Genomic DNA, 22,951 nt, shown 5'->3' with positions numbered 1-22,951 from the left:
TATAATGATGTGCTACGTGGTGGCTAGCTACACAGCTATGGTTAGCATAAAATAAATACAGTGAAGCTGGAGGATGCACGCTAACTTTTTTCCACTTGATAAAAGTTAACGTGAGGTTAAGGACAAATGCAATTGCATGGCAGGATGCTGTAAACAGACCAAACTTCAGTCAGGAGAACAACTGAGATAATACAGCCACAATATGAGGTTAGTCATTAATATACTGCTGCTGGGCTGTAGTTACATCGTAAGGTTTTAAAAACTGAGCTTTAAAATGAATAGCGGTAATAAAAACCGAGGGAGGCCGACAGTGATCACGGACTGTTTTTAGGGCTTGTTCAGATTAAATACAAGATATAAACCATTAAAACATGTTAAAAACACAACAGCCTTAATAAACGCAGAGTAGTTTGGAGTTCATACATCATCACTTAAAGACGAAATATACACACTGGGTGGGCACAGAATCAAATTTTATTTAGAAATGATCCCATCATCCATGAATATAAGCATAATCACAATGCAAGGGAAACATTACAATACAGCATACATTTCTTTTAATCTAAAACACATGCTCTTGGATGAATTACTAAATCTAAATTATTGATACTATTTATACTGATATCATTAATATAAGGACAAGACTATGACAGACCAACCCAAGAACTGCTTTCATGGAGTGCTGGACTGCTGAGAGTCCACTTCCCCTTGAGCTGAAACATCAAAGTGTGCTCTTATTCAGCTTAAATAAACTGAGCCCACTACAGTATTCTGCTGATGCCCTTTAACCCCAAGGGCAGGAATGATAGGCAGGAAATTGGAAGTCTTTCTGCAACTGAGTTGATGAAATTCTCCTTCTGCATGAGTTGGCAAGGAACAGCTGCCCCAGGCCTCTGTATATTCTAAAAACCCTCATATACTCGGGTGGAGTTTTGAGACTCGCGACATATGCGATATTGCCTTCGGCTGGAACAAAAATTAAAATGGTCATTGAGACAAAACTGCACATAGAGAAAAAAAACATCTGTTTATTCCAATTACTGCTTGTCATTTTGAGATTTCCCTATGAAAAAAAGGATTGGATTTTCTTGGAAATACTACCAAATATCTTGGAAACTACAATAAATCCAAGCCTCTCTGTTTTCTTTTCAGACAACAGCAGTGATTTTCTTAGTATGTAACTTAAAGCATATTCAATATCTGGCATGTTGTAATAAAAAATGGCTGAGTGTTCAAGTTGTAAAGATTTTTTTTTGTCTTTCATAAGTCACACACAGACACATATGGTGTTGATACAACGATCGAAAGTTTTTTTTAAAAGAATTTCCTCATATTTTATGTTTTTACTCATCACTGCAAAATGGATTTAGTGAATTTCAATTATACTGATACTGCAGAAAATGATTGCGTGAACATTTATTCAGCAGTAGATGAGACTGGATATTCACACTTTTATTTTTTGCTACCAAACATATGTCATTTTGACAAATGTCAAAATGTGGGCTCGGAATAAAACTAACTACACAGTTCCACTTTATCAATGTTAGTTATGCTGTAGTGACAGGAAGTAAAAGCAAGGACATGTGGACAAAAATGATGAATGAGCTGGAAAAGGGTGTGAAATGTTTTATGTGAATGTCCTACTATGTTTCACTAACAAGCATATAAATTGCTTTTGTATTTGCTCAAACAATTACCGTAATTGTCGGGCTATAAGCCGCTACTTTTTGCACAAGCTTTGAACCCTGCGGCTTTTAGTCAGGTGCGGCTTTTCTATGAATTGTCCATGATTTTTGTCATATCGTAAGACGATTTGTTTTGTTTGTTCCGCTGTTGTACGGCACTACGTTGCCTGGCGGAAGGATCGGGGTTCAAGAGTGGTATGTTAGTCACATGTCCGTCCACCAGGCAACGTAGTGCCATACGAAGTAGCGCGAAAAACAAACTTCAAAGTAGCGCTACGCGTTCAGCGGGAGGCGTGGACGATGAGCGGCGATAAACTTGCGAAAAGCAAGTTATGCCCAACTCCACCGGTGGATTCTGACAGCGTGGAAAAGTGTGAAAACATCCACGATCACCACCGGATTTTGAAGGGCTGGACTGCTGCATGATGGAGATGAGGACTCCGACACTGACAATGAGGATTTCTTTGGTTTTGAAAGTGACAACGAAGGAGGGAAGCGGAGAGTGGATGACGAAGCCATCCTGAGCCTGTTTGTATCCGAAACTGGAGAAGAGGACTTTGGTGGTTTTAGTGCGCAGGAAGAAGAGAAAGATGGTGGTGAATGACTGACTTTTCTTCTTGTTAAAGCTGTGTCACTGCACCTGAGCCTAAAAGGTAGTCCGAATCTATTTTTCTGGTGTGCTGTAGGTTACTGTTATGTACTACATGTGCAAATATGTACCCATAACTTGTTTTTCAAAATATTAATAAAAGGGGTGTGTCTCCAAACAGCCATCTCTTTCCTGACAATTCCCTTTGTGCATATTCTCTTACATATGATAAGTCAACATTGAAACACCTGCGGCTTTTGGTCAGGTGCGGCTAATCTATGTACAAAACAGGATTTTCCCCTGATTTTAGCTTGTGCGGCTAATATTCAGGTGCGCTTTGTAGTCCGGGAAATACGGTAATTATGTAAACATTTGTAAACATGTGACAGGCCACATGTTTACAAAAACAATAAGCCTACATGGAACTCAATCAAATCCAGCCAGCATCAGTTCTCAGTCTAGAGCTTAGCCAGCCACATCCAATATTAGATTCTAGCTCAGGGTCCAGCTGTTTAGTATCAGCCCCTAGCTTGGAGTTTAGCCACCAACAGCTAGCAACACATTCTTGTATAGATGTAAGCCAGCCACAATCAACACCATGTTCCAGCCCAGAGCCCATCCAGAAACAGCTGACAGAATATTCCAACACTGAGTCTAGCCAACCACTACCAGCAAGGGAAAGGAAGATGGAAGGTAGGAAAGATCAGATTCTGTGGCCCAGATCCAGTGAGAAAAGAGAGTAGGAAACCATTGACTCGGAACTGGCTCTTATACTACAGGGTGGGCCATTTATATGGGAATGGTTGGTGATATTAAAGTCCTGTTTGTGGCACATTAGTATACAGGGAGTGCAGAATTATTAGGCAAATGAGTATTTTGTCCACATCATCCTCTTCATGCATGTTGTCTTACTCCAAGCTGTATATGCTCGAAAGCCTACTACCAATTAAGCATATTAGGTGATGTGCATCTCTGTAATGAGAAGGGGTGTGGTCTAATGACATCAACACCCTATATCAGGTGTGCATGATTATTAGGCAAGGTCCTTTCCTTTGGCAAAATGGGTCAAAAGAAGGACTTGACAGGCTCAGAAAAGTCAAAAATAGTGAGATATCTTGCAGATGGATGCAGCAGTCTCAAAATTGCAAAGCTTCTGAAGCGTGATCATCGAACAATCAAACGTTTCATTCAAAATAGTCAACAGGGTCGCAAGAAGCGTGTGGAAAAACCAAGGCGCAAAATAACTGCCCATGAACTGAGAAAAGTCAAGTGTGCAGCTGCCAAGATGCCACTTGCCACCAGTTTGGCCATATTTCAGAGCTGCAACATCACTGGAGTGCCCAAAAAGCACAAGGTGTGCAATACTCAGAGACATGGCCAAGGTAAGAAAGGCTGAAAGACGATCACCACTGAACAAGACACACAAGCTGAAACGTCAAGACTGAGCCAAGAAATATCTCAAGACTGATTTTTCTAAGGTTTTATGGACTGATGAAATGAGAGTGAGTCTTGATGGGCCAGATGGATGGGCCCGTGGCTGGATTGGTAAAGGGCAGAGAGCTCCAGTCCGACTCAAATGCCAGCAAGGTGGAGGTGGAGTACTGGTTTGGGCTGGTATCATCAAAGATGAGCTTGTGGGGCCTTTTCGGGTTGAGGATGGAGTCAAGCTCAACTCCCAGTCCTACTGCCAGTTTCTGGAAGACACCTTCTTCAAGCAGTTGTAACACTGGTGGTGCAATACTAGACCTGTTAGTGCTACTTCTTGCCTTCTTTGCATGTAGTACGGCAGTATAGTTACCTTTAACCACAGTACAAGGACAGAAGGGAAATATGGACCAGATCAGACAGATTCTAGATTCGTAGGAGCCAAGGGTGTATGACAACAGAGGACTTGTACACAGTAGGTGCAGAAAACACAATTGCATTTATTAACAATTATTAAAGTTGTGCACATTTAACAAAAGTAGAGCGCTCTTCTTGAAAACAAAATAAAATGAAATAAACCCCACAAATAGTCGACCTAAGGATATATTGTCTTTTATGTCTTTTTTTAAAGTCAATTTCAGTCTTTCAATGTTCACGAGTCACTCAGTGTGTTTGTAACCAGTCGGGTTACAATCTACCAGTTCATCCGGCTCTTTGGGCTGGGCTCGCCATCCAGTACTGGAAAAGGGATCCTCGATTCTTCTCAGGTCCTCAAAACCAATCCAATCCAAATAAGCAAAGGGAAAAACCTGACCATGCGAAGCAACAAATGCTACACGGGGCTTCACAGTGCTCACGTTGGCTCACGGCCTCTGGAATACAGTATCACTCTTATTATTCTCGCCGAAAAAAGGACTTTCACTATCCAGCTAGCTTCTTCGTCGCACGGGTAAACTGATCTTTCACCGTCTGTGTCTCTGGCGTATCTGACTGGCACACGAAGGCACACACAGGTGTCTGAGCAGCGCACAGACTGGGGGAGGGTCAGACCGGCCAATGATTGGTCGCTCAGTGGATCTGACAAACACACTCTACAGGACTAAGTCCTGCCCCCACACCATTTATACATTACATATACATATGTACATATTAATTAAACTTATGTTTACATGCTTTTTATCAGTATTTATTATAATTAACTTTGTTTTTATCAATATTTATTTATACTTTTAATCCCGTTTTTAACACTGGGTTACACAGTGGTACAGGAAGAAGTCTGCATCCTTCAAGAAAAACATGATTTTCATGCAGGACAATGCTCCATCACAGGCGTCCAAGTACTCCACAGCGTGGCTGGCAAGAAAGGGTATAAAAGAAGTCACCCCATTGAGAACCTGTGGTCCATCATCAAATGTGAGATTTACAAGGAGGGAAAACAGTACACCTCTCTGAACAGTGTCTGGGAGGCTGTGGTTGCTGCTGCACGCAATGTTGATGGTGAACAGATCAAAACACTGACAGAATCCATGGATGGCAGGCTTTTGAGTGTCCTTGCAAAGAAAGGTGGCTATATTGGTCGCTGATTTGTTTTTGTTTTGTTTTTGAATGTCAGAAATGTATATTTGTGAATGTGGAGATGTTATATTGGTTTCACTGGTAAAAATAAATAATTGTAATGGGTATATATTTGTTTTTTGTTAAGTTGCCTAATAATTATGCACAGTAATAGTCACCTGCACACACAGATATCCCCCTAAAACAGCTAAAACTAAAAACAAACTAAAAACTACTTCCAAAAACATTCAGCTTTGATATTAATGAGTTTTTTGGGTTCATTGAGAACATGGTTGTTGTTCAATAATAAAATTATTCCTCAAAAATACAACTTGCCTAATAATTCTGCACTCCCTGTATGTGAGGGGGCAGACTCCTCAAGATGGTTGGTGACCATGGTGGCCATTTAGAAGTCGGCCATCTTGGATACAACTTTTGTTTTTTCAATAGGAAGAGGGCCATGTGACACATCAAACTTATCGGTAATGTCACAAGAAAAACAATGGTGCGCTTGGTTTCAACGTAACTTTTTTTCTTTCATGAGTTATTTACAAGTTTCTGACCACTTATAAAATGTGTTCAATGTGCTGTCCATTGTGTTGGATTGTCAATGCAACCCTCTTCTCCCACTCTTCACACACTGATAGCAACACCGCAGGAGAAATGCCAGCACAAGCATCCAGTATCTGTAGTTTCAGGTGCTGCACATGTCATATCTTCACACCATTGACAATTGCCTTCAGATGACCCCAAAGATAAAAGTCTAGGGGGGTCAGATTGGGAGACCTTGGGGGCCATTCAACTGGCCCACGATGACAAATCCACTTTCCAGGAAACTGTTCATCTAGGAATGCTCGGACCTGGCACCCATAATATGGTGGTGCACCATCTTGCTGGAAAAACTCAGGGAACGTGCCAGCTTCAGTGCATAAAGAGAGCAATTTCAAATATCCAGTGGCCTTGTGGTTACCATTGATGAAGAATGGACCCACTATCGTTGTACCCCATATACCACACCAAACATCACTTTTGTTGTTCCAACAGTCTTGGAGGGATCCATCCAATGTGGGTTAGTGTCAGACCAATAGCGGTGGTTTTGTTTGTTAACTTCACCATTCACATAAAAGTTTGTCTCATCACTGAATAAAATCTTCTGCGTGAACTGAGGGTTCTGTTCCAATTTTTGTTTTGCCCATTCTGCAAATTCTGTGCGCCGATCTGGGTCATCCTCATTGAGATGCTGCAGTAGATGGAGTTTGTAAGGGTGCCATTTGTGAGTAGCTAATATCCGCCGAAGGGATGTTCAAATAATGCCACTCTCCAGTGACATGCGGCGAGTGATACACTGTGGGCTCTTGCTGAATAAACTAGGACAGCCACTGATGTTTCTTCATTAGTGTCTGTTTGACCTGCTACCCTCAGGCAGGAGGCTCCGGTCCATTCGCACCAGAACCTCTCGCCATAAGAACAGTTTCTTCCCCTCTGCTGTTGGACACATGAACAATAACCATATGACTGTCCCCGCCACTAACACATGACCCTACGCTGTGTCACTGCATCATTCCATGTTTGGCACTGATCACCACCTGCACTCATGTATATATCTATCTACGTAGCACTCTTAATTCTTATTCTCATGTATATATCTCATGTATATCTCATGCACATATCTTTCTACGTAGCACTTTTAATTCTTATTCCTACTTTTATTTTTTCATGTCTATTTAAGTGCTATTTATGACACTATGTTTGCACTGAAGCACCGCAGCAATTTCCTAATGTTGTAAACCTGCTCAACATTTGGCAATAAACCCCTTTCTGATTTCTGATTTCTGATTTCTGAGTGAGTTTTCTTGCGTCCACATTTTGGCAAATCCAACACTGAACCAGTTTCCCGAAACTTAGCAAGCAGTTTGCTAACTGTAGCATGGGAGATGGGTGGTCTTGTACGGTGTTTTGCATTGAAATTGGCTGCAATGACCCGGTTACTGCGTTCACCAGATTATCAACACAATTTCGATCGGCTCCTCACATGTTAACCTCTTCGACATGTCAATGGCTGTGAACAAAGAGAAACTTGTAAATAACTCATGAAAGAATAAAGTTACGTTGAAACCAAGCACAACATTGTTTTTCTTGTGACATTACCAATAAGTTTGATGTGTCACATGGCCCTCTTCCTATTGAAAAAACAAAGGTTGTATCCAAAATTGCCAAATTCTAAATGGCCACCATGGTCACCTACCATCTTGAGGAGTTTGCCCCCTCACATATACTAATGTGCCACAAACAGGACTTTAATATCACCAACCATTCCCATTTTATTACGGTGTATCCATATAAATGGCCCACCCTGTAGATCAACAAAAGGGTCCAGTTCAAAGAAAGTTAGAGAACCTGGGAACCATCATCTACAGCTATGGGGCCGAGTGGTTTGAGGTAAAGAGCAAGACTCAGAGACAGCAGAAGGCCCTTTAAGCCACTTAAAGTCCAGGAGACAGCAGAAAATTGACAGATTAGTGAAAGAGAGAAGACAACTGATGAAACAGTGGAGGAGAGCCTATGAGACAGAAAGGGAGGGACTTACTGCCCTGCCCTATAGAATAAAGCAACAACTTACTAAGCTACGAAAAAAAGAACACCTCAAATGACAACTTAAGAAAAAAGAACGGACAAGGACCCTGTTCTTCAGCAACCCATAGAACTTTATTAAGGGCCCTTTTGTCGAAGAAAAGAGCGGGTGCCTCAAAATGCCCATAAAAGACCTGGAAGGTCATCTGAGGAAAACTTACTCTGAGGATCAGAGGCATGAGCCAGTTACTATTCCGAGTGATATGCCACCTATCCAGGCACCTGAACACCAAATGGACACAAGACCACCTACATGGAGTGAAGTGGAGAAGGTAGTGAAGCAGGCAAGAGGAGCATCGGCCCCAGGACTTAATGGCTCTATAAAAACACCCCACAAATCTTCAAATACCTGTGGATGCTGATGAAAGTACTGTGGCAGAAAGGAGTGATTCCAAAGGCTTGGCGAAAAGCAGGAGGTATTCTGGTATATTCCCTAAGGAGAAGAACTCCTTATCCATCAGCCAGTTTCGCCAGATCAGCCTGCTGAATGTAGAGGAAGATCTTCAGTGTCTTGGCCCAAAGACTATCTACTTCTTCTCAGGAAGTCTTGAGCATGCCAGCGTCATCTGGCACCAGATTTACACTGCCAAGAAAGAACAAAGACCTTCATGTTGCCTTTTTAGACCTTGGCAATGCCTTTGGGTCAGTTACGCACGAGATCTTGTGGATGGCCTTCAACTATTTCAGCATACCAAACCACATCACAGGTCTGGTCAAGACCTACTTTGGGATTTACAGGTTTGTGTTACAGCTGAGAACACCACCACAGCCTGGCAGCAACTGGGAATTGGAGTTATGGTAGGCTACACGATTTCCCCTCTGTCATTTATCATGGCAATGGAGTTGGTCATGCAGGCATCCCGGTGGGTAGTGGGAGGTGAGAGACTCAAGAGTGGCTTTCGTCTTCCTCCCATTAGAGCCTACATGGATGACATGGCCATCATTACAACAACAAAACCATGTACTGGGGATTGCTACAGAAGCTCCAGGAAAACATCGAATGGGCAAGAATGGAGTTTAAGCCAAGTAAATCTCGCAGCATCTCCATCATTAAAGGAAAATTGATAGCTGAGCAATTCTATATCAGTGGAGAACCAATTCCAACAATCTTAGAGAAGCCCATAAAGAGCTTGAGACGGTGTTATAATGCAGACCTCAATGATACATGGCAAGTAGAACAACTAAGAACAACTTGGCTAATGACCTCAAGTGGATTAACAACACAGCACTCCCAGGGAAACTGAAGCTCTGGTGCTTCCAGTTTGGGTTATTGCCCAGACCATTGACAATGTACGAGGTTTCACTCAATCGTGCCAATCGACTAGAGAAGCTAGTGAGCTCCTACGGTAAGAAGCGCCTCAGACTTCCCAAATGTCCATGCCCGCTGTGTACAGTCCCAGCCACACTCAAGCACATCTTGGTTGGTTGTAGGACTAGCCTCAGGGCAGATACACATGGAGACACAACCAGGTCCACAGGTGTCTAGCCAAGAAAGTTGAGTGCAAAAGAACCAAGAGGAGCGTCAGTTTTCATCAACATTTGTCCGGGAGGGAGACAAGCCGAGGGCAAGCCCCCTCAACCCTGGACCTGGGCCCGCTGAAGGTTGCCAGAGATTGGCAGATGCAAGTGGACTTGGATCAGAGGCTAATTTTTCCCACAGAGATCGTAACAACTACTCTGCGACCTTGTCCTTTGGTCTAATGTCCAAAAACTTGTGTATGTCATTGAGTTGACGGTACCATGGGAGGAAGCAATTGTGGAAGAATTTGAGCGTAAGAAGCTGCGGTATGCCAACTTGTCCGCTGAGGCAGAGGACAGAGGCTGGAAGATCAAGGTGCGCCCTGTAGAAGTGGGCTTTGTTGCCAGTACAATAGCAAAACTGCTTAGAGAGATTGGGATCAGAGGAAAGGCACAACGGCAGGTTATAAGAGAATTAGCTAACACTGCTGAGAGGACCAGTTACTGACTATGGCTAAAAAGGGCTGACATCACTTGGGCAGATAAGGCAGTCAGCTAACCACAAAACACACACTCAAGATTGAGCAACCCGTGGTGGACCTGCCTCAACAGGGGGCGTCAAAAGGGTAAAACATAACATTAGAAATTTCGCTGCTTGAGTGACACAGCTGTCTCAGGGCCTCCTGGGGACTGTGCAGTTAACCTCATGGTAGTGAAACCAAAAGGAGCAATGAAAGAAAAGAAAAGAAAAATGTTCTGCTCTTCTCCCCTCTGCTCTTTTTTCCTTTTCTGGCAGGCAGTGGGGAGGTAGAGTGTACAGCCCGATCCGGCGGAGAGGTGTGGGAAGCCAGATCGGGCGCCCCCCTTCCGGCTTTCCTCTCTGCTCTCTATATTGTCCCTTTTGTCTTACTTCTCTTTATCACCTTTTCTATCCCTTTGAAGAAGTGAGGCACCATAAATTTTAAAGAGATAAGTATAATTTCTTAGTTGCAGTGAAGAGATAGAAGAAAATAAACTGTAGAAAACGAAACAGAAGAAAGAAGAAGAGAAATAACAATTTAACATAAACCAGTGGGACACTCCGGGGCCTGTTCAACCCTGGCAGGGCCTTCTTGGATAAGGGTGTCTAGTGAAAATGGCCGAAACAGAATTTACTTGTAGGAAAAATGTAGGGATATGCTTAAAAGAAAATAAAGGTTATTATTCCTTGTGTGGCCCTCAAACTATAAATAAGTTTAATGCCGTTTCTTTACATTAAAACCCCGGTTTAGTTCTTAAAGCTAGTACTAGCTAGCATTTCACTGCACAGTATTAGTGGAATGACAATAAATATTTACCTTAAAATTAAAATGGCATCGCTTCTTAAACTCGCACTAAACATTTATATTGGAGGTAAACTGTGGTGGCATCATCCATATGAACAGAATTCCTGGTAACATTTCAGTGAGAATTTTCTGTTGATTGAAATATTCTGGAATTTGTGTGGAAGCAATGGGCTTCCTCACAGTGTCAGTGCTTCTAGTCATTACTCTCTCCCTCCCCCCCCCCGCCTAGTCTCTTTGCTCCATGATTCAAAGACTCTCTGACAAGTTAATGAGTCCTCCTCTCCCACTCTTTTCTCTGCACACCCTCGACTTTGGCAGACCTGATTATACCCTGTCATATATTGGAAAAAGTTATGCTGATTGTTGTTGACGATACTACTTAATGCAGGAAAGGGGATGTTAGGGCATTTAAAAGTGAAACACCTGTTTTTAAGGCATATTTCTAACCGTGCAGTCACAGCAAAAGTTCTACTATTATCCCAACTGTGCAGTGATATTGTTACTTCTATCCATCCATATTTTGCCTCTTAACTGGGTCCAGTTGACCGGGGGAGAGATCCCCAAACCTCCCTTTCCCAGCCATCCTCCTTCCAGTTGGACATGACTAAAACATTTATATCTGACAATCCCAGTGCCCAAACCATCCCAACTGTCTCAGTTCAATATGAAGGACTCTGTACTGGCTTGACTCTGATCCCTTTTTGAATGACAGAGCTCCTTAACTTATCTCTGTGGGAAAGCCCTTTAGAGGAAGCTCATTTCCGCTCCATCTACCTATAACCTCATTCTTTAGGTCACCACCACAGCTTGTGACCATAGTTAAGGGTGGGAATGTAGATTGACCAGTAGACCGGCAGCTTTGCTATCATTCGTAGCGCCCCTCACCATAAGTGAATGTTAGCACTTATAATACTGCAGACGCTGCACTAATCTGTTTGTCTGTCACTGTATTTTCAGAGTGTCAGAGTCTATGACCATCCAACCAATGTGAAGGTTTAAGCACGGCATTATCACAGTGGAATTGGTGAACATAGTCACCACTCTTTGAGTCCACTGCTGTTGCTATTTGGGTAAAACATGATAATGATTATAGGAGCCAGCTGAAGAAGACGACCAATAAAGATTCGACTGGGATCTTCAAATTACAGTAATTAACCAGAGCCCAGAGAAACATTGTTTCAAATGGCCCGCATATTCTAGCAGCACCCTTACTTGTGACTTTAAATGACTATGAATATGTTGCTGTTTAAATCAGCCTTGGGATTGTAGCATGGTGAAACAGTAATGCAGCTAAACCTCTGTCACTGAATGCCTTGGCCCTGATCTGAAGCACTGTGTCATTAAGGGAGCAAATTAACTACAAATCGCACATAATGATAATGTTGCTCTCTTGGACCCTAGTTAGGATTTTTTTTCCTCTATCAAAAGTCAGTGGCGGCAACAGAGCTGGACATGAAAGGCATTCAGTGTCTTGCTTGAGGACATATAAGCGTAGAGAAACTCACTCCCCGCATGATCACACAGAATAACACATCTGCTATAGCAGATGTTGGCAAAGGAGTCTGAATGTATGAATGTAACAGTTACAAGGCAAAAGCTCATACGTGCAGACAAAACGAGTTGGTATGTGACTGTTGCTGTAATATTACTGTATGACTGACTAAACATATACAGGGCAGCTTTTCTGTAAACATGCTGTTAGACAGTGAGTGGCTACCTGTACCATCTTCACTGAATACAGTATAAACAATACAACTGTTTTCTAGGCAGCAGCAGCAGCATCCAGGATGCTGTCAGTGTTAGGTTATTTCCCACCATGGTTCGCTGTTCAAAAGCAGAAGGTCATTTTCACACATATTCAAACAGTGACAGCTCTTCCTACTAAACTACATGTTGGGTTATGTGCACACAGCTGAGTAACCCAGAGAATTACACTCGGCATCATGGATGAAACTTTTGACAACCAGCTTTTGCTGTTAGAATAAAAAGCTGGCACCGCAGCACAGGGTCTAGTAAAGGTTTAACATAAAGTGGTGTAATTAGCTAAATGTAATTAAGAATCACTGAAGATGTTCTGCTTTTTTGGGGGGATTTTTCCCTTTCATTTACAGTTTTGGATCTAATATTTTTATTCTTTTTTCAACTTCTTTTTCAGAAGTGCACAAAATGCCATAAAATGACATTATATAATTTAGCTATTTTTCCAAACTCCGAAACACAACGTATTATCAAATGACCGCCGTGTATTCTATTTATTACAACAAAGTAACTGTATTCTGATTACCACCTATTTAAACTGTAACTGTAACAGAATACAGTTACTCATATTTTGTATTTTAAATACGCTGGTACATGTATTCCCCAACACTGTTCATCACAGCGTGTTGGCACAAGCAAAACTATTACACATGTACATGAAATGGTCTTTTTTTGTTTTGTTTTCTAGAGAAAGTTTAAGTGAAATCAGCCACCGTAAAATTAAACCAGTCATAATAGGGATGACCAGTTGGAGTGTCAATGAAATTAGCAGTTACATGAGCAGTTGCTTTTTTTGATATACAAAATGTGCATTTCTGAATGATTATTGGTAAATTCAGAATTCTGCCTATCTGTCTAGAATCCGAGAAACAGATAAGTGCAGTGCACCTATCGCTGCTTTGTGTTCAGTCTCTTGACAAACTTGAGAGTTTTATCTGAGTATGCAGGACAGGCCCTTAGTGGCCACACAACAGACATCACACAGATTACAGCACCTGTGTACACAGATGCTGACTTTCATGCCGTGTATATATTTATATATACTCACAAAATTGTGTAGGAGTACAAAAGCAAAGGAGGGCAAGTGTGAGATGTGGAGATGGATGTCACCTGCATGAGGGACAGTGACTGAGTCAAAGTAAGTGAAGAAGAAAGGCATTGTAAACTTCAAAAGCAACATTAGAAGCACACATTGGTTCTAGCTTCATTACTCCTTATCCAGTTTCTCTGCATCACCATTTCCTAACTCGAACGCGGAGCAAGCTTTACCTAGACATCAGTAACATGTAGAAGAGAAGGAAGGCAAGTAGAGATGAGATTATTGATCTATGAAAATCCCATTTTATATTACTTGGACATATTAGGACCAGTCTTCAAGGTGTGGGAAAGTCAACGTGAAAGAGGACCCAATGTAAATTGTACTCTATAGGAAGTGCAAAAAATATCATTTCATTAGGAATAGTTATGGTGTAAAAAAGAAGATTTGGATGGGAGGTTAGTTAGTTTTTAGATCATTCATTTATCACGACAGTCAAAGTAACTGTTACAAACTTTAATCAGTGGCCAGATTTGCTAACGTGATGAGCAAACTGGGTTTTGGCATAAAAAGAGTACTGTCTGTATCTACAAAGACAGCGTGATGACAGGATGGCATGCAAGAGGTGGGAACGCGTAGATTTTTGCAATTTACCTTGTTGCATATGTACTTTGAGTTCCTTTCCTGTGTAAAATATAGGGATGAGAATATTTCAATCAAGCATGCAAATAGATTTGCTAACATAGTTGTACTAACTGACATAAAAGTTACTGATAATTGTGCTGAATGCCAAAACAAGTTTGCAGTATTTCAGTTGGTTTCTGAAATATTAGGCTAGAAATATTATTTCTCAACTAAGATAAAGAAAACTACAGCAAGCCAAAGGGCATCCACATGTCTGTATGAAATGACAAGCTCTACAACATTACAACCCAGCTTTCTGCTAGCCTTTTGTACAGTAGGTAGATTAAAGAGTCCTTTCACAATGAAAGTGTTTTTGCAGCCAACAATAAAGTCTTGCTTTTTGTTTAACCCACCTCATCTTCGTGTATCTGCACTTGGGTCCTGTCACTCCTATTTCCACACAATTTGCATCGCTAACCGTGACAAAGGATCTCATTGGGTTTTAATTTTAAAAATGTTCCCAAAATTTTTAAGTTGCTAGTTCAGTTTGAATATGGCTAGAACCATATTCAAACTTAAATGACACTAGTACCCTTTATTAGCACACAATCTGGGATTGGTCACACATTAACACAATGCCGTTTACAACCAAACACCATCCATTACTTTGAACTTTTTTGACAAATTAAATAACCAGTGTTCTGATTTTCTATACCTGCCATATACTGCACGATATATGTATCAGTAATATGTAACTGGCTTCATGGACACATGCCGTCTTATCAGCTTGACTGGGAAAACAGTAATTTAACTTTAAAAGAAGAAAAGGCAAACCTGCATTCCATATAACTTGCAAATGTGCAGAACTACTAATGTATCTTGTTTCATTCGGCAGATGGAAACTTACTGCCCCACCATATGCCTGCAAAACAGTTAACCAAGCAACCCCCATGATTATTTAATAAATATTCCCAATGCATTGAGTGCTGTTCTGCCTTGGGCTTGAATCCACAGTGAGTTAACTTTCAGCAGGGTGACAGGCAGAGTTGATATTCTTGTTGAGAGTAAGTCTGCAGTGTTCCAGTTTGGAAATCCTGCTTTCCATGCCATTTACAGAAACCTTGTGCTGTGGTTTGGGAAAGGTTCTTTGTAAGAGAACTGCATTCTTATGTACGTATGGAAGGATGAATGGAAAAGGTCTACAAGCTGCATTCGGATGGACAGATGATTGAATCGAGGTTGTACCTCATGAAAGAATTTTGCTACCATGTTTGACTCAGTGGAGGAATCAAACTAAGACGGAATTAAAGATTTCTGAAGAAATGTTCTGTTTTTTTTCTCCCCAAATGTCAATATTTATCACTTTGGGGGGAAAAATAAACAAATAAATCAGATCCATTTTTTAATTGCAATACATTTTTGGTGCCAGCAGGTTCTGTAAATATCTAACAACCCTCATAAATTTGCTTGTGAGGTTGATCTATTCTGATTAGTTATAAACAGAAAGAAAACCACAGTTCACATGGCAACTTGTTGTGGTTCTTGGAATACATTCATATGAACTTTTAGCTACTGTCGTTCAATCCAGTATCCTACCAATGCATATGATCCAAATAACAACAGGACTTGATACAGTGAAATAGTTCTAAAATAAAGGCTGAGAAGCAAAATGGAAGAAATGCAAAGGAAACAAAAACAAAACAATTCTGAAAATGCACTGGCATAAGAATTGTTATACCAGTGCATTCTCAGAAATGCCAAAGTTTGCCAAATTTTACAGAACAAGATCATGGATACAACCAGCAGAAATTAGCTTCCTCCGAAGGGTGGCTGGCTGGATTCTCCCTTAGAGATAAGGTGTGAAGTTCAGCTATTTGGGAGGGGCTCAGAGTAGAGCTGCCGCTCCTACACATTGAAAGGAGCCAGTTGAGGTGGTTCAGGCATCTGACAAGGATGCTTCCTGGACGCCTCCTGGGTGAGGTGTTCGGGGCATGTTCCACCGGGAGGAGGCCCCGGGGCAGACCCTGGACCTGCTGGAGAAATTATATCTCTTGGCTGGCCTGGGAATGCTTTGGAGGTGGCTGGGGAGAGGGAGGTCTGGGCTTCTCTGCTTAGACTGCTGCCCCTGCGACTGCTGCCCCAAATAAGACCGGAGGCCGGAAGAAGACCGATGGATGGTTGGCCAATCCTAGCCATATTAAAGGAAGTAATAATTATTTTTTTAATGGGTTGAACCTTTCAAAATCTACCAGCTGTCATATGTATAACATTAACAAAGCTAGATTGATTTACAATTGTTGAATACCAAATACAAATGTGGAATATTCTATCTAATTATAACAGAGAAAAATACAAAACAAAGTTGTGAAATCTTGACTCTTTCCAGCATAAAGGCAAGTGCTATTATGCTAAATTGTTTTCTTCCTCTTATCTCTTACTTCCTTCCCATCCAGGTCTCCACCCTTCTCTCCACCTCCCCAATCTTCCTTCCCGGTGAAAGTGTGTGGGATGCAGGAAGCTCTGCGTTTTGCATATAAGCTCATTATTGTGACTGACAAGGAACTTACACTGTTTCTGCAGTGCTGCCCTGTACTTACAGTGTTTTTCTTCTGCAGAAGACTGGATGGCATTGTTGTTGCTTGGACTTGTTTAGCGTATGGCAGTTGCATAATTTTTCTTTCTTTATTAATTTCCCCATATGTCTCTGTTGGTCATCACATGCTGAGGCAGTTTAAAACTAAGCTAAACTTTAAATATATGTGAAGTTGTACACATTTTTCAGACTGGTCTTTTTTGGACCCCAGTTAGTTGTGTGGGAAAATCCTAGTAGATCAGCAGTTTCTGAAAAACCCAGACCCGCCTGTCCCAGACCTTGAGTATTGGTAGTTGGAGGCCAAAGCAGATTTTAGCACAGACAGGACTGGGTACTATTTGGGAGATTTGTCCACATTTTGTGCTGCTGATATCACAGTAATGATGACATTAATCTATTTAGAACGAAGACATTGTGAAGTGAAGTTTTGAATGCCCTTTAAAATAGTTTTTGTATTTTCCAGTAAAGGAAATCATTGGAGACCAATGATACAATTTGAAGGGACAGAAAGACTGACTGTATCTGCTTTTAACCTTATCAGCCAAGAAATGAACTACTTAATGCTTTTATTGCAGTTTAGATTAACAGACAGTAACAAGTATGTTATGTGTTATGTGTTACTATGTGTGTACAGACGCGGCTATACTGGCTTCATGTATCCGTGTCTGTTTTCTAGACTGTGGGTTAACTTTCATCAAGTCCAAACCATTTAAATCATCACAGTCTCAGTTTTGAGTTATTCTATGTGAAGCAGCTTGGTGAGTCATGTTAATACAGACAGGATGTCAGTAGACTGCAATAGGCAAATAAGTGCCATCATTCCTTTGTTAGACCACTGACTGATTGACTCTTATGGAAAGTTGCCTCTGGTATTTAACCTACAATATGCTAATAAGCACAAATGGCTTGTGGCAACTTAGCCAAAGGAACTACTCTACAAATACCTTCAACCCAATAACATGCAGAGTTCTTGCAGACAGCTCACCATTTTAGTGATAGAGATAAATATTGGTGGCTTTAGAGAGTGCTTTTGCATAGACTGGATGTCATTATGAGTGAGCTCTGGCACAGTCACTTCTTCAAGAATAATATGCAGTGGTTTATGTGTGCTATGCATTCACATGTAAAAGAAAACATACATACTTGTACTTTAAAAAAACAAAACAAAACAAAACAAAACATGCTGTGTCTACACCAGCCATTACCCTATCATGACGCCTATTTATTCAATTCTCTCAATTTGAACTCTGAAGCTTTTTAGTAAGTTTGCTCCTGACTGGGTAGTTATTTTCTTCCAGTTGTCCGAATACAGCTTTTTTAGGCATTCCGTAGAACATGTAGATGAACTCAGCTTAAGTACAGGAAAAGTCTTTGTTATTAATGACACCTTTATAATCCAACACCAGATGCCTCAACACTAGGATTTTAGACAACAACAATATGTAATATATATGTGCTATTCCTGTTTAATGATGTATTGCTAACCTAAATCAGCATCATTTGACTTTAAACAACCCCAAATCCATAAAAGTTGGGACGCTGTGTAAAAATATACACTATGTTGCCAAAAGCATTCGCTTGTCTGCCATTATTCTGAAATTGTTCCACAATTTGTAAATGTTTCTTCCTAGTATCAATTACTGAAATATTTGGTAATATTTTCCTCAGTTTAAACATAAGAATAAAATATGCATTTGTAAGATTTGAAAATCATTGCATTGTTTTCATTATATGTGTGTAAAATAAATGATAAAAATATGCATAAAATATTTGTCAAAAAAGTGTTGCCACAATAATAAGAAAAACAGTTTTGCCTCTTTTGGTGATCTGTCCAATTAAGTTCACTAATTAAATACAGTGGAGTTAATCCATTTCTCTGTGTGCACACAGTTCGCAGTGACTCAGAGCGCTGGTATAACCTTTCTCTTCACTCTGTGAGTGCAAAATAAAGCCCCCTTTTCTCTCTTTCAATCATTCACTGTATTTATACATAAACCAGCTACCGCTACCTGTTTGTCTAGCTCTACCATACAGCTAGCATCATAGTCACAACATCATAACATTAAAGTAGTTCACTAGCTGGGCCCACGTCCTCATTTTAGGTTTGAGAGTGTTTTAGTAGGTAAAGGTGTGTTTGGAGGCGTGGTCGCGCTCCCGAAATTCCGATACATAATCTCCAAGTAAAGGCCAATCCAACGCATCCCTTTCACAGCTATTTAGTTTAACCGCTCCTCTGGTAGGAATTTTTCCACTGTCAGTATATATCAGCACATGGCAAACATTAGCATTAACAGTCTTTACAGTCTAGAACAGCTTATTTTCATCATTTATTCCTTTGCTTTAAGAGCTGTCTCCGGGGTGAACACTATTGTAGAGTTTAGTCATTTGGTCCTGCTTTCGTTGCTTCCGAGCAAACGTTCTATCAGAGAGGTTTTGCTGATGGCAGTAAGTCATTTTCCAACACTTTCCTTTCTTAACTTCCCCATTGACTAGGATATCTCTGTCATTCCCCATCTGCTTTTCCATCGTCATCGTGTCTTGTGCTCCAACAAAATTGGTATTACATAGAATCTGTTCCATCATGTGACAACTAATTATAAAATTTTGAGCCAATCTCAAAAACTGAATGCAGGGCTTTTTTTGGGATACATCACATTCATTATTTCTTCTGATTGTGTTGATAGCATTAGCTATTCCTGGATATTTGTAAACTATCTTAATTTATGATGAGTACCTACTAGAGGGATTGAAAAAATTGCCTTTGCTGATTCGGCAATACCTCACTCATTCTCTCATTATTACACTTGTGAATCTGTGGACTAGGAGAGATGGAGAGGCTAGAGTGAGAGGGATAAAAAAGAGAAAGGTAGAATAATGTTAAAATAGAGGAGAGAGAGAAGAAAGGCCCAAGACAGACCCAAAAATAAAGGAAGAGCACTAATGAGTACGCTCAGGTTTGCTCAGTTGCTGTGACAACGCAGTGGCTTCAAGCCGCAAGAAAGCACATCTAATGAACACCACACACACACACACACACACACACACACACACACACACACACACACACACACACAAGAACACAGTACATCCCCTCAAGCTATTGTCATCTGCATGGGTTTCCAGTCATCCAAAACCCATCAAACACAACACACTCCATTGAGAACAAAAATGGCACGTGTCCATGTGCCTGCTTGTGAATGTGTGCAGTGAAAACTGCCAAGTGCATATGCCAACATAAAGAAATACAGCCAAAGCTTTTAGCCAAATCAGTCAGGACCAACATGCTGTGAGCGTGCCAGTCGGTGTGAACTGAACAGTTTTCGAAGGGGAAAGAAGAGCTCTCAAAAAAGGATTTAAAAAGCACCACAATGCAGCAGATCCTCATGCATCAGGACCTTAGGCAATCATGCTGACAGGCTCAGTATGCAAGACAGTGAAATATAGTTTCTAAAAGCGTGTAACTCATAATGTGTGATTCTGTCTGAATGTATGAAATCAGAAGCTGTCGCCTGAGGCACTTGGCAGGAATTTCCTCTCCTGCTGCTTCTCTTTGCTTTAGTTCACTAGCCAGTGCATAATCGTCAGTCACCTCATATGCTGAATAATGGTTAGACAAAATGGTGATTAATGTATTGACAGATTAAATACATTTGTTAATCTATGGATTTTACCACTTTTTTGAGGTGGATATCTCTATTTGTATTAGGCCTCTGTGGCCTTTAAAGGCTTTATACTATGATTCATGACTTTTTTATCATGCACCAAGGTCACTAATGGCAGTGTAGGCATTGGATTTAGTTAAAAACAACCCCTTTTATAGAGTTTCCACCTTAAGACTGAAGATTCAACAGTCTTTATTGTTACTATGCTATCATAACAAAATCCTAGCAAGATTAAGATTTATATATTTATATACAAAAAGGGACAATGTGTGATTTAACAGTAGCGGCTTTTAAACCATAGAATAAGCCTGCCCTATACAGCATACCACTGGTTTATTGTCCTTCTGGAAATTAATTGACAATACTGAATTTGACAATCGGAATTTATAAAATATGCAGTTATTTAACAGGATAAATAAATAACAGTGACTAAGGAAAAGTGTTGTACTAAGGTCATTCTATACAACTACACTTGTTTTTGCAACTGCAACATATAAATCCCCTGCTATCCCTTTTAGTTCCACAAGCTACATCCATTTTTTTAAACAGCCTATGGTGTCCAGCAACCTTCACTGTTACCTGCACAGTATGTCACAGCTCCAAGCACAGCATGTCTGGATGTCTGTGTAAGTATGTCAGTGTGTTTATCCATCTCAGCATATGATCTGTAGGGGAAAATGTCCTCTCCGGGGACTAGTGCAGGAGCTGGGTGCTGGAGTTAACAACAATGATGATCAAGATCAGCTGTTCAGCCAGTGAACCTCCAGCATGACACAAACATATGCACAAACACACGCTTGCATGCACAAGTTCAAACAGTATGTGGTTTGCGTTTCAGAGAGGTGGAGGGAGAAACAGATGCCAAACTGAAGCTGGGAGGAGTTCTCTCAACCTCATACTGAGCCCTCAAGGCACACAAAACCTGAAACAGACAGCACAGCTCTGCAAAACACAATGCAGAACCTTTCAATGTGTGTCTACCATTTGATTTCAGTACATTGCGAGGAAAGATAATAAACAAAGCATCCTTGTTCAAATTGAAAAATTCATTTAAAACCTGTAAAACAGTGATGCACAACCCTGGAAACCAAAAAATATATTATATACATGCTCTGACAGGCACTGGCGACTATGGGACAACAGATAGGCAGGTGTGTGGCTTCCCAAATATATTCCAATCTGCTGAATTTATCACATGTGGACATCCATGAAGTTGTAGAAAAATCTGACAGATGATTGGTGGAAACAGGATGTACCTGAGCGTAGTTTAGAGCACAGGTGTTAAACTCCAGGCCTCAAGGGCCGGTGTCCTGCAGGTTTTAGATGTGTCCTTGATCCAACACAGCTGATACAAATTGCTAAATGACCTCTTCAGCATGTCTTGAAGTTCTCCAGAGGCCTGGTAATGAACTAATTATTTGATTCAGGTGTTGCGATCCAGGGTGATATGTAAAACCTGCAGGACACTGGCCCTCGAGGCCTGGAGTTCGACACCCTTGGTTTTGAGTGTCATGGCAAAGGCTTTGAATACTTATGTACACAATTTATTTTTGCTTTCTATTTTCAATAAATATGTAAGAATTTCAAGCAAAGGTTTTTCAATGTGTCATCAGGGGGTATGGCTGATCTGATATCCTCATGTTGGTGTTGTTCCCAGATCATCATACTAAATGTTGTTCCAGGATCAACATTGCAAGTAACCAATCAGAATGCTGTGACGTCATACTTTTGCGACTTCGGGAAAAACTAGCGTAAAACAAAAAACTGTACTTAAGCTGCATGAAACCGCCTCTGTCCACCGATCAACGGACCCTGACCCTAACCCTAACCGTAACCCTTTAATAAACAGTAAGCAGAATTAATATTGTCCTTGCAACATTGGAATTTCATAAATGCACGAATGGCTTGGCGCGCAAAGGAATAACGTCACAACAATGTGATTGGTCACTTGCAATGTTGAACCTGGAACAACATTTTCATGATGGTCTGGGAACAACACCAACACGAGGATATCAGATCATCCCAGGGGGTATTGTGTGTTGATTTTTTTGGGAAAATGAACTGATTCCATTTTGGAATAAAGCTGTTACATGAAAAAAATGTGGAACAAGTCAAGTGCTGTGAAAGCTTTCTGGATACATTGTATCAGATGTCACCTGAAAACGGAATTTTCACTACAAGATGCATTTCTTCTTTCCCTCTTATTCTGTGCACTTCCCTACCAGTCTCCAATCTGCTTTGTTTCTGACCATGTATAGGACTTGCACAAGATGAATGAAAATTGTTGTTCACTGCTTACCTTCCTCAGCAGGTTGCAGATCCTCTCGATGTTTCGCAGTCTCTCCCTCTGTAAGAGGAGCAAACGGAAAAGTTATGATGAAAGACGAAACTACAGAAATACTGCACATTTGTCCTTGCACTGTTAAGTTGCACTTCTTTTGAGAGCCAGTGCTGAAGGTGAAAAATCAATGGTTATCCCAATTTTGCTACTGCACAGAATTTAAGATAATGTGGGGAAGCATGGTGGCGTGGTGATTAGCACTGTTCCCTCAGAGCAAGAAGGTCCATTAGGGACTTTCTGTGTTGAGTTTGCATGTTCTTGTTTGTCTGT

At 40.9% G+C, this 22,951-nt stretch overlaps 1 protein-coding gene across 1 annotated transcript in view; it reads right to left on the bottom strand.

Annotated features, from left to right (window-relative positions):
* The window catches only part of cnih3 (cornichon family AMPA receptor auxiliary protein 3), a 115,101-nt gene that overhangs the window by 34,425 nt on the left and 57,725 nt on the right, over positions 1-22,951 (bottom strand). The window contains exon 3 of the mRNA XM_085372695.1: positions 22,640-22,687. Within this exon, the coding sequence (XP_085228821.1) occupies positions 22,640-22,687 (48 nt within the window). The remainder of the gene's footprint in view (positions 1-22,639; positions 22,688-22,951) is intronic.

This window comes from Diplotaxodon limnothrissa, linkage group LG15 (genome assembly GCF_057381915.1).
Source record: "Diplotaxodon limnothrissa isolate DT_005_m linkage group LG15, D_limnothrissa_male_GT1.1, whole genome shotgun sequence".
NCBI lineage: Eukaryota > Metazoa > Chordata > Actinopteri > Cichliformes > Cichlidae > Diplotaxodon > Diplotaxodon limnothrissa.
This window is presented reverse-complemented; position numbering and strand designations above follow the sequence as displayed.